The sequence below is a fragment of the Anser cygnoides genome, chromosome 9 (genome assembly GCF_040182565.1).
Source record: "Anser cygnoides isolate HZ-2024a breed goose chromosome 9, Taihu_goose_T2T_genome, whole genome shotgun sequence".
In the NCBI taxonomy this organism is placed as follows: Eukaryota; Metazoa; Chordata; class Aves; order Anseriformes; family Anatidae; genus Anser; species Anser cygnoides.
The window spans coordinates 9,417,456-9,433,351 of NC_089881.1; the positions used below are offsets into that span (position 1 = coordinate 9,417,456).

The 15,896-nt window shown below is 39.8% G+C and overlaps 1 protein-coding gene across 3 annotated transcripts in view; it reads left to right on the plus strand.

Moving 5' to 3' along the window:
* WDR33 (WD repeat domain 33) overlaps window positions 1–15,896 on the plus strand; it is a 68,224-nt gene that overhangs the window by 41,013 nt on the left and 11,315 nt on the right. Inside the window, exons 8-17 of one of the 3 annotated variants that reach the window (XM_013188089.3) lie at window positions 7,909–8,035; window positions 9,096–9,250; window positions 9,385–9,463; window positions 9,962–10,072; window positions 10,886–10,980; window positions 11,200–11,208; window positions 11,865–11,951; window positions 12,193–12,332; window positions 12,703–12,855; window positions 13,191–14,237. In XM_013188089.3, coding sequence (XP_013043543.1) covers window positions 7,909–8,035; window positions 9,096–9,250; window positions 9,385–9,463; window positions 9,962–10,072; window positions 10,886–10,980; window positions 11,200–11,208; window positions 11,865–11,951; window positions 12,193–12,332; window positions 12,703–12,855; window positions 13,191–14,237 — 2,003 coding nt within the window. Of the gene's footprint in view, window positions 1–23; window positions 1,457–7,908; window positions 8,036–9,095; window positions 9,251–9,384; window positions 9,464–9,961; window positions 10,073–10,885; window positions 10,981–11,199; window positions 11,952–12,192; window positions 12,333–12,702; window positions 12,856–13,190; window positions 14,238–15,896 lie in introns of those variants that run through there. The other 2 variants (XR_010833654.1, XM_013188094.3) reach the window with 2 other exon arrangements.

Here is a 15,896-nt window from a genome sequence, read left to right on the forward strand (position 1 = left end):
ACTCTGCTTTTCTCTTGTGACAGACATAATTGCCAGCAGACCTTTAAAGAACTAACAGGATGCTAAAGAAAAGAAGTACTGAAAATGATTATTGATGGTTAGTGTTAGCTTTTGTGGAAATACGTTTCTCTTCCCTGAGTTTGGAACTAAGTATTCCATCTCTACTGCTTATGTCCTTGACTGAAATTGCAATCAGAATCCAGAGCTTGAGGCCAGCTGGTACTAAATTCTGCAGTGTGCCCTAATTTCCTTCTTTTCCCCTACTTTTGCTAAATTGCCATGATGAATTTTAGGATGCAAAAAAAATTTATATGATAGCTTCAAGTTAACTTACAATTTTGTCTAAATCAATGCTGGTTTTTTGGTGTTCCTTCTTTGTGTTACTTCTGCTAAAAATCTCAGACTTTCCTTAGTGGTGTGTTTAACACAGGTTAGGTGTAACAGGCAAAGGCCCGACAAGCAGGTGGAAACGCTGGGGATTTTGACACCTTGGTGGCAGCAAGTGGGTGGTAAACATTCTTAATAATTAAGTGATGAGCAAGTGTCTTAAGTATGCATTTAAAAAGAAATAAAACAAAAAAAAACAAACCACCACTGCAGCTACTGTTGGGTCAGTGCATTTTAAATTTACCTCACTTATTGGGCATCAGTTTTTAGTACGTTTTCCCCCCCCCTTTTTTTTATAAGTGCATGTTCTGACTGAACAACAGTTGAGTAGTTACTTCTGAGGTAAACTGTCGTGAAGCTTCAAATTATTTGACATTCTAATCAGACTTGTGACGTTGCTTCACTTTTTTTTGAAGTTGGTGGTTCACACTATCAGCATACTCCAAAAACGCCTGTTTAGTTTATGTTTGGAGGACTTCACTAGGAACATTTTAACGTGGAAGCTCACACTTTTCTGGGATATGTTTGGTTTTGTTTTTACAACAAAAAAAATGCTGCCCAGCAAATTTGTTTTATGCCCAGATATAAAGACACGAAACTGTGGACTAACGATCAACAAAATCATTGATTATTTTTTTTTCATCTTTCAAGTTTACACTTTTTCTTCCCTTGAGGGACTGCCAGTTTTTCTATTCCTAGACACTGTTGCACTGATGTGATTTCTGCACGGCATTATGTAGTAATTGCAATGCAGTATTAAACTAGAGAGCCATCTTGTCTGATGGCTTCAGACTGCAAACACTCATTAGATGCTGTGCAAGCTATTTCAGATCCAGTGGCTAGTAACAGGTACTTGAAAGGAAGGTGCCAGAAAACAAGCAGTATAAAACTGTGGGACAGTTTCTCTGTGAGGGAGTGGTTTTTTTTGGCCCCTGTGAGCTGATTATGTTATGAAGGATGAGAATTTTTCTTACAATTACTGTTCATTTTTTAATGTCTCTTGTACGTTTATTTTTAATATCATTAAATGTAAATACTGTTCTAAATAAATGCTTTCTGTCAATGAAAAGCAAGTGTGTTGCTGCTTTCGAAGTAGGCTGGCTCATTTTTGAACAGAAAATATCTTGTCCTAGCTACTTTAAAGATACAGTAACAAGAAAAAAAATAGTATACTATCCTATCTTTTTAATTTTAAAGAAGCCCTACTGATTCTCTGATGAGTAACTGGAAAGGAATTGCAAGAAATGTCATGGGAATTTTCCCAGACAGGTGTGCCTAAGCGTGAAGTAAAATCCAATCTGCTTTTTCATAAATGTTTTAACTCTAACACTGTTGAAAAACCTGTCTTTGTCCACACTAACATATTTATTGAATAAGGTGTCGGACAGTTGTCATTTGGTGCATCTTTCCCTTTTATACTGTCCTATTTCTCCTATAATTTCTTTTAAGCTAGCTCTGAGCTTCCTGACTGCTTCCTATTTAAAACTGATGACTTCTCTATTAGAAATAATGACTGTCGCACTCCACTAAGCATTGTGCTGCATTTCAAAGCATCATCGCATAGGTGAACTCTGTGACAGAGATCCACTTAATGTTATGCATGATTTTTTTGGCTAAGTGCATAAAAATAGTGGTAAGCTGAAAATCTGAACACGATTAAACAAAATTAATGAAAATGTTATATTTTTACATACTAAACTTGCTGATAATAATTCTGTGATAAGTCTACATAAAACTTAACTATGTCTTACGATTAGCAATTGTAAAACATGCATACTTCATGGACTGTCATGTAGTCCTCGCTGCTACGAGAATGTTAAACAGCTCTTTGTGTGTTACAGATGCTCTTCCCGTTACTTCCAGAGATATTGCCCAACCTGCTCTCAAGCTTATTTTGTCTCCATATGTTTTGCAACATACACAGGAAGTGACCTGATTGGGTGTAGATGTGGTAATGCTCAAAAATAAATTCAGAAAATTTTTAAAAAGGCAAATCCCTTTAAAAGGAAAGGTGTCTCTATAATGATTGTAGATTCTACTGTAAGTGTATTCAAGGATTTAGGAAAAAAAAAAAAAAACACACAATCCCTGCCTCCCCCCCAAATCTAAAATAGACATTTTCAGTTGCATAATTTTTGTTTCTGTTCAAAGCAAAGTATTTCAGCTTTGGAAGTTGCTCAGTATTCTGCCTTCACTGAAGAATTTAAACATTCCCTTTACCATGTGAGTAGTCCCTTATTTGAAGACTGAACCCTGCATGATCCAGTTTCCATATATACTGGAACCTAAATGTTTTTTCCCCCTCTGTATAAATCCCTATTTAAGACATTTTCATTGAATTTCAACTGATGCAAAGAATTCAGATTCCTGCATGCCGTTACTGGTAATTGCATTTATTGTAAGACGTTTTCAGGGTTTTTGCAGTGCATTTGCCACTATGTGAGCACATAACTAGCGTTATGTTCAAGCTCTTTCTTGCTAACTGTTGTAGGTTTTTGCAGAATTCAAACTATTCACCAAATGGTATTAAGTCTTGTTGCACATACACTAGCACATACAAATTCTAAACTCATTTACAGAACTGCATTTTGGGGGCTTTTTGACTTCTCATGTTTGAGTCTGATTACCTGTTCAGTAGGGTCGAACTGGGAAATCTATTGTTTACTCACACCTGTTTTGTTAGAGTTTACCAATATTTTTTATCTTCTGATTTCACAACTGATAAAAAAAATTATCCTGTTCTAAACAACTTTTGTCTGGAAAAAGAGAACTGTAAAAATGGGCTTTGTGAACAAGACTTGATTATGTCCTGTTTAGCTGCTAGTCTACAGAAATATTGGTGATACAGGAGACATTCCCTATGGGTAGATTAAAACTCTGTCAGTCTCTCCAGATACCATTTTTATAATGTAGTAGAGAGCTAGAGAAAGATTCTGTGAGCAGATTCTGTGTTCAGAAAAGAAAACTTAACTTTAGGGAACGCGGATCTAAAAGTAGTTTGAGGCATTATTGTTGCAGGCTGAAAGGACCTTTTCATTTAATTTCTTATTCATCAACCTCCCACGTTATGCTAAAAAGAGAAAGCATACTGTGTATGTAGAGGGTTTGTGCAGGATTCATGTTTGGAGTGGAGAACAGGAAGTCACCTTGCTCATAGGGCAGCTTTCAGGGGGTGCATAGTTCTCATAACGTGATGGGACGAAGAACAGAAGTTCCTGGAATTAAAATATCCTTACCCTTATTGCTAACCTGGTCAGTGTTAGCTAAACGGTACTTAAGAGTAGTAGTCTCATTTCTGATAGCCAGGTGGTGTTCAGGTCCTAAATGGGATGTGCACGGAAGCAGGGAATCGCTGGGTTAACGGATAGCTGCCTGATACAATTTCAAAAGCCTTCCATAAGGATGGAATAAGCAGAATAATCTGATCTGATAGCGATCCGGAAGCAACTAACGAAGTCTAAGGGAATTATATAGCGAACAGAACATCTTTTTGTTAACGTGGCTGTTTTCAGTTGTCTTTGATTTGCAGATGGTCTCGTTTCTATTGTGCTCTATTGTGGATGCCCTGGAAATAGTCCCATACAAAGGGCCTGCTCCTCTGAGGGGTGTCTTATTCTTTCAGGGATACAGATTACAGGAAGGGGAGCACTAATGTGCGGTGAGGAAAAAACTTCAAGTCTGACTAATTCAAGTGAAGGATACACAGCACTATTCACCCCCCATTTAAAATAGCCTAAGAGAATGATGAGCTCGTTTGTTTTTTGTTTTTTGTTTAAGTTCTAAGGAAGAAAGAAACAGCATTGTTGCAGTTAAATGTCTACGTTCATTCTTTAAAATATATGCTGTTAGAAAGGTCCATCTGTGTTTGAATGTGGATGTTACAAAAGTACAGGAAGATGCTCTAAAGTAGTGTCACCTCAGTATGTGTATAAACTTCAAAAATTGCTGAGAAGGATCTAGAAATCCTACAATATCATCCATAACATCCGCTTGCCCATTTACGTGCCTTTGAAACGGGGCTCATTCCTAGGGGAAAGGAGGTAAAGGAAAAAGTTGAGCTACACCATTAAATGTGGTATCTATACACAGTTATATTGTAAAATATATAGATCTGTCTACACGCTGATAAAAAGACAGTGATCTGCAGCAGTGATTTTTTTTATACTATATATAGAATTCACTAAGTCATACATGCAGAAAATAGGTTGAGGGAACAAAATAAGGTCTTAAATTTCTGTGCACTTTTTCATACTTGTATCCTGCTGGATTTGATCAAAAACTACTACACATCATCTTGTCACAGCTTGATACTCTTTTTCTACCAGCCAAAATGTCTGTTCAGTGTTCTTTAATGAACAATTCTTGAAATATGTTATCTAGAAGTATTAACAATCAGTATTTTAATTATCTAACTGGATTGTGACTATTGTTACTTTTTTCAGAAACTTATGTATATGAAAAAACATTAGAGAATATTCATATATGAATTTTTTAATGCATTGGTTTTCACTGATTTTTTTTCCCTGCAGAATTTAAGATTTTGAGTAGCTTTAGTACACTGAAACTGACAAATGTTAGTATATTGTTTTGTGCTCAGATGTTCTTAACGTGATTTTAAATGAGTTCAGTTTATCAAAAATCTTCTTTCAGTTGTTTATAAAATTACCATGATTTATAAACAGTTCCCACACTTCAATTCATTTGTCCTTTGAGCATCCCTGCAAGATAGGAAAACGGCCTGGCAGGCACCCCTGGTACAGGTGGGGGAAGCGCTGTTCAGACGGTGCAGTTCCTATCCTGGCCCACTGGCTCTCCTAGGTCAGAGATGTCTGTCCAGCTGTTGGAGTTACAGAGCAAAAGCTGTGAGAGCCAGCAAATAAAGAATGCAAACTACAGAGGTTTGAATGATTTTTTTCTGAGCGTGGTGCTTGGTGGCAGGGATTCTGTACCACAGGTGAGTCTGGCTCCCTGCTCTTAGCAGATGATTGTGATTAGCTAAAAAAGGAGGGTCCCATGCTTTCCCTACTATTGCTGTAGTACAGAGCCCGCTGGTTGAAAGATTGATCTCTAGAAAATTTTGGTTACCTGTCTTTACGATGGCTGTGTTTTTCCACAAGTGGTACACTTGGTTTCTTCTGATCGCTGTGGTCAATTTTCATAAGCTGCTGGTGGTTAAATCCTGCTGATCAGTACCTATTGATTTAGCTGCTCTGGTTAGAGGTTCCAAGTGTCTTGGCATCTTGTTACTGCCTTTTAACTTTGTGGTTTGGAGTTGATATGCAATAACTGTCCAGTCTGGCCTCCAAGAAGCTCATCACTCCTGTACTGCCCATCATCATCACTCCCTTTTGAAACTTTTTACAGGATGGGTGCATCAGTTGCTCTGTTTCAAAGAGTGGCTCTGAACTTGAAGGCTCAGTCTGAGCCTTTCTTTCCCTGGGATACGTATTTGGGTTGGCTTAGCTCATGTTAGATCTCCAAAGAAAAGCCTAAATCAGGCATTGCACAAGGTGAGCTTTTATCCAGAGATGGCCTTTTGCCAGCATCACTCATTTTCCAGATGCAATCTCACCAAGCAGAGAGTAGCTCTTTGTCTCTAAGCATTGTTCCATTACTAAATCTCTTTATTTCAGGAGCAGCAAGGCCAATGTAATTCATGTCCATGTGGGTAGTTATTTTATTTTTTTGCTGGCCTTTTTTTTTTTTTTCTTATCTATGATATTACTAGAGTATTCTGGTCTGAACATATTTTCATATGGTTCAGCCAGTTATAAACCGTAATAGAACATTTCTGTTGTTGCCCTTGCTGTCTTTCTGGGGGCTGCAGGATAACAGGTGCCTACAGAATATTGTCAGTTGAAAACTTGCAAGCATGAATTTGCTTTTCGCTATTGAGGGAAAGTTCTTTCTTACTACTGGCAGAATTGCTCCTCCCAAATAAACACCCAGAAGCAGGACTTGCTCAGCCTTCAGCTTCCTGTTTCATCTGAAATGGACTTAGCCAGAGCAAATCCAAACAGACAGTACCTTCTAGTTCTTTCTGCTCCAGAAAAACCAGAGAGAGAGAAGAAACAATACCTCTCGGAGTGCCCCTGTGTTGGTAGGAAAGACCAGCACATGTATAGTCTTTGCAGCTTGAGGATCCTGGTCTTCCCTGAGACCATGCGTGTTCTGAGGCCAATTCTGCCTGCTGTGACTGGGGGAGGAGAATTGGCTTCCTTCATCCATACTTTCAATCCATTCAATCCTTGAAGTTGTTACCTGTATGTTCACCAAAGTTGTATTCATTTCTTCTTGGGTCAAGAAGTTGCACTCATTTGATGGAAAGTGTGCTTTGTGTGTTTAAATTTTGCTTGTAAGATAGAAGTATAATGCTTTTCCTAGTTGGAGTTTTCTGTGCCCTCAGGAAAATTTCAAGTCATTAATTTCTAATGTTTTGTTGAGTTGAGACCTATATTAAGTAAGCTTGTGCTGCTTCAAGTTACGTGTTCCACCTTGAAGGAAGGCAGTACCTGGAAGAACTGTCTGATAGGACCTATTTGGCTTTGATGCAACATGCTACCATTTTTCCATACCATTTTATGACTTTAGCGCCTCTTTGTTACAGACAGCCCTTCTTTTCTCATCTTGCTTTTTTCTTTACTTATTGCATGCTGCCTCATTCTCTGGCATTGACTGTTGCTGTTGGCTTTCTATTGAAGTGGGATGGCATGGAGAGATACTAGAGAAAGAAATTATCATTCATTATTTCTTGTGTAAATTCCTGTATTCCAGCTCAGAAACCTCCTCATTTTATTGTGTAGCAGTAATAAGCATTTCTTCTTGGCAGATTTTATATCACCTGAGCAGCACAGATTCTCTGGTAAGGTCAGTCAGTCAGTTTAAATTAAAATGATATCATGAGGGTTTTTCTCTCCTAACTCTTGACTGTTAGAAAAACCTGAATCCTTTTGGCCTGATAACAGGTTACATCTCATAAGATTTCTTTTCATCATGTGCTAATTTAGTTTTCAGATCCATTATTTAATTTCTTTACTTATTTTCTGACAGAATGACAAAAGAGTACTACTGATAGGATGGGAACAAATACATGTTTGCCTTTCATTTCTACAGTACTTTACAGAAAGTGAAGTGTCACAGTGTATTTTCCTTTAACGCCTCTGTGGAAATGCTTCTTCAGCATGTGTTTAAAATACTGTGTAATAGTATGGGGCCAAAGCCCCCCCCCCCAAAAAGGAAGTATCAGTTTTAGCAGAAATATCTTAGAGAATGTTTATGTTGAAGTGAGCTTGGTTTATGAGCTGTAATCTGAGAAGATGCTCCCAGTGATTAGTACTATCTAACTATCCTGGGAGAGTTTTTCTTTAGCTTGATTTTGTGTTTTGTGAACTGTGCTGTGAGATTTTTTTTGTTTAGTTTTACATTACAATTATATTAAGTATATTAAGTAACCCCTTAATTTTTGGTGTCTTTTCAATTTCAATTAAATTTCTAAATGAATGGCTTTTATATTATTAACAGGACACGGAGCAGATGTGAAATGTGTTGACTGGCATCCAACAAAGGGTTTAGTTGTATCAGGAAGTAAAGATAGCCAACAGCCGATCAAGTTCTGGGATCCAAAGACTGGCCAGAGCCTTGCCACTCTGTAAGTTCATGTCACAGACTTTGCTTTGCTCAAGTACAAGCTATCTGCATAAAACCACTGTCTCTTTTTAGCTTTTTGCCTCATGTCTTTTCAGCCATACACAGTTGCTTCAAGTAGAAAGCTAGTGCTTTAGCTGTGCCAGAAAATCTAGAGATTAGATCAAGTCTGAATTTTGAAAATTGTGACTTAAATGTTCCTTCTTTAAATTGACTTTGTCCTTATTCGTAGATCTCCTAGTCACACAGTTCTCATTTGAAAAACAAATGAAATATGTGTTTAACTGGCAGATCAAAAATTTCTTATGCTGCAGTAAAAACATGAACAGTAACTGAATTCTGTTTCAATGAGCACTACCAATTCCTCTGAAATACAAAGAAACAATATCAAGGCACAGGGCCTTTGCACAGAAAGCTGTAGTATTCTGGTTTAGCAGCCTGAACTAAGTGTGCCCAGTTCTGGGCTCCCCAGTTACCAGAGGGACAGAGAAGTACCGGAGGGAGTTTGGAGGAGGGCTCCTAAGAGGATCGATCAGAGGACTGGTGCACCTGTCACACAAGGACAGGCTGAGAGAACTGGGCCTGTTTAGCCTGGAGAAGAGGAGACTGAGGGGAGATCTCATAAACATATATTTAAATACCTGAGGTGAGGGTGTCGAGAGGATGGAGCCAGTCTCTTTTCAGTTGTGCCCAGCGACAGGACGAGAGGCAACGGGCACAAACTGAAGCACGGGAGGTTCTGGCTCAATAAGAGGGGGCACTTCTTTACTGGGAGGGTGACAGAGCACTACAACAGGTTGCCCAGAGAGGATGTGGAGTCTCTTCTCTGGAGATATTCAAAACCCGCCTGGGTGCCATCCTGCGCAAGGTGCTCTAGGTGATCCTGCTCTGCGGGGGGGTTGGACTAGATGATCTTCAGAGGTCCCTTCCAACCTCAGCCATTCTGTGATTCTGTGAAGTACTTTATTGCTGACCTAAATATTTGGAACTGGTAAATAATCATGTTTGATTTATCTGAGAAATTGGTTTCTGTACAAACAGTGCTTTTCTTTCTGTACTTGCAGACATGCTCATAAAAACACAGTGATGGAGGTGAAACTGAATCTGAATGGCAACTGGCTGCTAACTGCTTCTCGTGACCATCTCTGCAAGCTCTTTGATATTCGTAATCTAAAAGAAGAACTTCAAGTCTTCAGGGGTCATAAGAAAGAGGCCACAGGTCAGCTTTTCTTACATTTTGTGAATTTTTATTAGTAAGTTTGGATTAAAAATGAAAGTTTTTGAGATCCTGATTTACATGAATTAGGAGTTCTAGCATTGTACTTTCTGATCGTGGCTTATTTTGTGTTTCAGCTGTGGCCTGGCATCCTGTTCACGAAGGGCTGTTTGCCAGTGGGGGATCTGATGGCTCTCTGTTGTTCTGGCATGTTGGGTACGTGGCATTTTTACCAGCACATTGGAAAAGATGTTGATCAGATGTGCAAGCCATAATACCAAACATAAAATATACTTTTCACCTTTGAATGCATGTGTATGATATAAATTTCCTCTGTCACTGAGGATGTTTGTGAATAGGCTTCATTTCTGAAGTTTTTCTGTTCGGTTACATTTTAAAGGATACAATAGCTCATACAGAAAGTAGTCTTTTGTTGAGGGGGTGATGAATGATTGAAGCTCCTAGTTTCTTAGAGTGGGTTTCTCATGAGACGTTGTAATTTTGCTTTTAAATATACAGTTAAAAAAAAATTCCTATGTGACTGAATTCCCTACTAAGTACATCTGGGTACAATGGATTCATGCAACAGAAAAATAACTAACATTTTTAGCAAAGTGGGGGACAGAGGAATAGGAACAACTGAATAGCAAAAGTTTTATATTGTATCTGTAGCAGACATTCGTGTGTGTAACAATTGATGTTTTGATGCATCAGGGTTGAGAAGGAGGTTGGTGGAATGGAAATGGCCCATGAAGGAATGATCTGGAGTTTGGCATGGCATCCCCTTGGACACATTCTCTGTTCAGGCTCAAATGATCACACCAGGTATTTCAAAGTATTTAAAGAAAAGATCTAAGGGAATGTACGGGCATTTAGAAACTGAAAGGGTGCATGACATTGGTGAGCAAAGAATAGATCAGGATAGTTTGGATACACAACCAGTAGGGGAAGCAGAGAGAACTTACTTAAGTGGGAAGGCACTGGTGTGTTTTACATGAAAATGTAGAGTGTTATCTCACTTGTCTTTCACCTAAGGAAGCCTTAAGAAATGAAAGGTTTGGGGATTGTGTGAGTTTTGAAATCTACCAAGAAACTTGTTAAAAAGGAAGTATTGTTTTTTGGCGAAGAAATATTCCAATCTCCAGTGTTTTTCCCTCAGGTCATCTGCTGGTCATGTCCGTCTTTTCACATTACAAATGTATTTTGAGGCATGTAGTTTGTGCTATGAATCTTTTAGGTAGAATATGCTGTAAACATGGAGTATTTTATAAGCAGAGTGATTTTTTGTGTATAGATATGTGCTTTGACAGGGTTAGTTTTATGTGAAGAATGTATGGAAATCAAGTTGTAAGTTCTTGGAACGGGCTGGATATCGGTGATACTGCTGCATTGTACTTGCATCCCTTATGCATTGAAGCATCTTCTGAATTGTAACTATACAGTTCAATATGGTAATTGTTGGGATTATTTTGTTTGAACCTCAGAGCTGATGTTCAGATGCAGTGCTGAACTTGATGAGGAGGAGCTGAACCCTTGTATAATCAAGATACTAAAATTTAAATAAGCAAGCAGTAATTACATTAAAAGTACTTAATATTCTTGACTTTCTACTGAGATCATATGACTTCCTTCTGACAGCAAGTTTTGGACTCGAAATCGGCCTGGAGATAAAATGAGAGATCGTTACAACTTGAATCTGCTGCCTGGAATGTCAGAGGATGGTGTGGAGTATGGTAAGGCCATTTCCATGAGTATGGAGAAAAGAGGGTTTGGGGTTAGGAACAAGCCTAGGGCATTTAGCTGACATTAGAATGCAGCTTCTGGGTAAGGTGATGAAACAGTATAGTATTGGTGACTAGCTAGATAAAGGTATCCTTTTTTACATAAATAATCTTATTCCCCATGTTTTCAGCAAGCACTATTCCAACAATTTGTCTTCTTTTATTCTACAGCTCCAGGAGGTAAGACGTGCTCTGTCAGTCACAGAAAGGAGGTTTGGCTCCCCTCTGGCACTGTCTCCAGATTACTTTTCTTCTTGGAAACTTCATGTGACTGCAAGACTTTCCTCAGTCCTGAACTACACCAGGAAGACCTTTCAAATTATTCAACTTGACTCAAATCTTTAAAATTTTACCCTCCTCCCTCTTAAGAATTCTTCTAATTTTGTGCTGCTCAGGGTTGCCCAGCTCTACAGCATGCGTCAGCAACCTTTTAATTCCCAGGATTGCATCTGTTTATTAATGTTTCTTATTACTTGCCCCTTTGGGTTTGGGAATGACAAAATGCATTATTTTAATCTGATTTAAGTTTTAAACTACATGCATTTGTTGTAACAAAAATGGGAATGGGTATGAGATGATATTTCCTTTTCGGACCCCCTACGCTAAATATCACTTTTCTTAAAAGTATATAATTTCTGTTCTTTTGGGGTGTTTTATGAATCTGAATTGTCAATTCTTTTAATATCTGTAATTCATGTATGAGATCTAAAAACTGACCCAGCAGCTGTGAAATGCATAATGGTGTCGATGGAAAAAGCATGTGAGAATCTGAAAGAATTAAATTATAATGTAAAGCAAAAGTTTTTCAAGTATAAATATTTATTGTTTTCCTGTAGATGATTTGGAACCCAACAGCCTAGCAGTTATCCCTGGGATGGGAATACCCGAACAATTGAAAATAGCCATGGAGCAAGAGCAGATGGGTAAGTAGTAGGTATAGGGAGGCATTTTCCTGAGCCATCCAGATACTGTGTAACTCCTCTTTCATTCCTTTCATATAATTGGGCAGCACAGCTGTTGTTTTCTGAGGTTCTTAAATGCATATTTTCAGTGTAAAGGAAGAGTTGAGAACCTCGTGGTGTCTTTTGTTAAATAACCTGTAAGGAGAATAACAAGATTACTCTGTAACCTGTATTGCACTGTATGTTTTTCCTGGTGTTAAAGGGAAAGATGAGTCCAATGACATTGAAATGACAATCCCAGGACTGGATTGGGGAATGGAAGAAGTAATGCAAAAGGACCAAAAAAAGGTGCCACAGAAAAAAGTGCCCTATGCAAAACCAATACCAGCACAGTTTCAGCAGGTAAGTACTGATAAACAACAAACACTGGAACCACTTATAATCCCAGCTTCAAAACGTTTGTGGCTCTTGGAGTGTTTGGATTTCCGACATCATCTCTTGTATCAACATCCAGTGCAAAATAATTTACCACATTAGTTAAATTATTATTTAAGGATAAAATATTTGGTTAAATCCCCTGTATCCTGTATCTGTATGTTAAAAGTTTGTAAGATATGGATGTTTTATTCAACCTAATCTTCAGCTTTTGAATATCCTTAATGTTCAGCATTCCAGCATACCTTTTCCCAGTGCAGTGTTATATTATATTACATGTGTAGCATTCCTTAGTATTAGTATTAATCTTAATCTTAAGTTTACTTATTCTTCGTAGGCATGGATGCAGAATAAAGTTCCTTTGCCTCCCCCACCTGAGCCACTGAATGATAGAAAGGAAGATATTAAGCTGGAAGAGAAAAAGAAGACACAGGCAGAGATTGAACAGGAAATGGCAGCACTTCAGTACACAAACCCACAACTCTTGGAGGTATGTATGTAAAGCCAGTTATTCGTTGGAGCTCAGCACCAAAATGTGTAGCTTGCTTTTGTAGTCTCGTTTTCGCTTTTTCTCAAATACGTCTAATTGAATGAGAATTGGATTCAATGCATGATGCTATGATGCCACCAGTAAGGTTTCCACATTTCAGTTAGTTATACCTGTTTATGGATCTCTGTAGTTGTATTTCTGTTAATTAAGAGAAAAGTACTAAATCTTTCCAAACTCCTGAGAACAAGGTGGCTGCTTCTGATTTTTAGTTGTTTCATGTTTTTCTGTGCTTAGTTGATTTTCTGGTTCACTTTTTTTCTTTTTTTTTCGGACAGCAATTGAAGATTGAGAGACTTGCACAAAAACAAGCTGAGCAGGTGCAGCCACCACCTCCAGGAGGTTCTCTTCATGGACCCCAGCCTTTTCCAGGGCAAGGCCCAATGTCACAGATGCCTCAAGGATTTCAGCAGCCCCTTCCACCTCAGCAGATGCCAATGAATATGCCTCAAATGGGACCTCCTGGTCCACAAGGACAATTCAGGCCTCCAGGACCCCAAGGACAAATGGGACCTCAGGGTCCTCCATTACATCAAGGAGCTGCAGGTCCTCAAGGGTTCATGGGACCACAAGGACCTCCAGGCCCCCAAGGACCTCCACAAGGAATGCCACGGCCTCAGGATTTACATGGACATCAAGGAATGCAGAGACATCCTGGCCCTCATGGGCCAATGGGGCCTCCAGGTCCACAGGGTAATGCTGGTCCACAAGGCCACTTAGGACCACAGGGCCTACCTGGGTCTCAGACTCATTTAGGACCGCAGGGTCCACCTGGCCCACAAGGTCACTTGGGTCCTCAAGGTCCGCCTGGTGGTCAAGGATTGCAAGGGCCACCTGGTCCCCGAGGAATGCAAGGACCTCTTCCTCATGGCATGCAAGGAGCTCCAGGATCTCAAGGGATGCAGGGTCCTATATCACAAGGGCCGCTGATGGGACTTAATCCAAGAGGGATGCAGGGTCCACCAGGACCCAGAGATAACCAAGGACCTTCTCCACAAGGGATGATGATGGGTCATCCGCAAGAAATGAGAGGCCATATGCAAAGTGGTTTACTAGGACATGGTCCCCAGGAGATGAGGGGCCTACAGGGACCCCCGCCTCAAGGTACAATGTTAGGACCGCCACAAGAATTGCGTGGGCCACCAGGTCCACAAGGCCAGCAGGGACCTCCACAGGGCTCTTTAGTAGGGCCTCAAGGAAACATGCAAGGACCTCAGGGACAGCCGAATCCTTCAAGGGGGCCGCACCCTTCCCAGGGCCCTCTGCCTTTCCAGCAGCAGAAAACGCCTCTGTTGGGTGACGGGCCTCGTCCCCCGTTTAATCAGGTACGTGTCAATCTGTATAACAAGGAGAGTGTTCAGAGTGTAGGAACGGTAATGTCACATGGTACAAATGCTGAGCAGGACCGGAGGGTCTGGAGGTTAAATGGATTTACAAGATACATTTAACAAGATCCGCCTCAAGAGAACCTAAATGATGATGAAAAAAGTTACGGAGCTTGGAAACAGCAGAGGTAACGGGAGAAAAGGGATTACTAGAAATACTGATAGAGAAATCAGTATCTATTAGGCAAAATGTAACTGTAAGAGAAACTCCAGATTTTTTAGTTAAAGGACGCTGAATTGCCTTAATTGTGGTATTTCCTAGGGATGTAGGTAAGCACTAACAAAGGTTGAATTTAAGCAAACTGAACATAAGAAATGTGTTAATTAAATTACTGTTGACTCTGAGTTGTCCCAGAGTAGTTTATACAAACTATGGGATGAATTTGCTATAGATGCTGACACACCTGGAATCAGCGTAGGTCTGGTTGAGCTTTCCAGGTCAAACTAAATGCACAGGAGCACAACTATCCTGCTCCCTACACCGGTGCAGAAATTGTTTCACCACCTTTATACCTTCTGGGCCACGAGTTAAGAGATCGGCTTTGCGTGCCTGAGCTTGTTACTGCACCACGTGCTGCAGAATGCAAGGAGGGGGCGCAGGTATCAGGCAGGGCTGGGTAGGACCAGCCCGGGGCTGGTGGGGTGGGCGCTGGGCTGGCAATCAGGTGGCCCTGTGCGGTGCTGCCACAGCACTCAGCTCCAGCAGGGTTCAGCGGCTCCGCAGTATGGCTGCACTCAGCTCACCTGGCATACTGGAGAGTGTTGTTTGTAAAGGCACTGATGATTAAATTTTCAGGGATTAAGTCTGGTTCAGCACCATCCCGTCAGGTGCAACCTGCTCTGCCCTCTTCAGCACCGTTATTACGGGGTTATTCCATCTTGTAATCACCACAGATACGGAGAGCTTACTGTACTTAACTACTCCTTACGAGTTCCCTGTTATCATGGCACTGGTTTTGTACTTAAAACTTCTTGTTTATCTTCAGCTTTAAGGTGAATTTTGAAGGGGATGTTTGGGAAACAAATCTAGTTATACAACTTTAAGAAATGTGGATTTTTTTTTTTTTAAATAAAATAAAATTAACTCTTAGACTTGTCCTGAACAGTTCCTAGCTAAAGCTTTGGGCAGATATGGATATACTTCTTCATGTGGAGTCCAGCACCAATCGCAATAATGTGTGATGACATTGAAATGAACTTTGTCAGTGGCTGGACTTCAGATGGACCAGAGTAGTCTACAAATTGTGTATTCGTTTGAATATTTTTTCTTACGTATCAGCAATAACTTCCTGCAGACATCCGTAAATGTGTCACTGTTACTCAGGTTTCAGAAACATCCAAGTTAAGAGAACAGGAATTGGTTCCACAAGTATTACTCATCTAATGCATACTAGTAGTTGTGGTTTTTGCTGTTACCCTCAGGAGACTAATTTCTCTATCTAAAAATCCTTACTGAGCATGTGTGTGTTTACATACCTGTGTTGGGCTGTCCTTGTCTGACCCTGCTGTTAACACTCAGGTCAGAATTCAGGAAGTTACTTGTGACAGGTGAACAGTTATTTTCAATAAATACTGCTCTCTGAAAGTCTTACAAATACT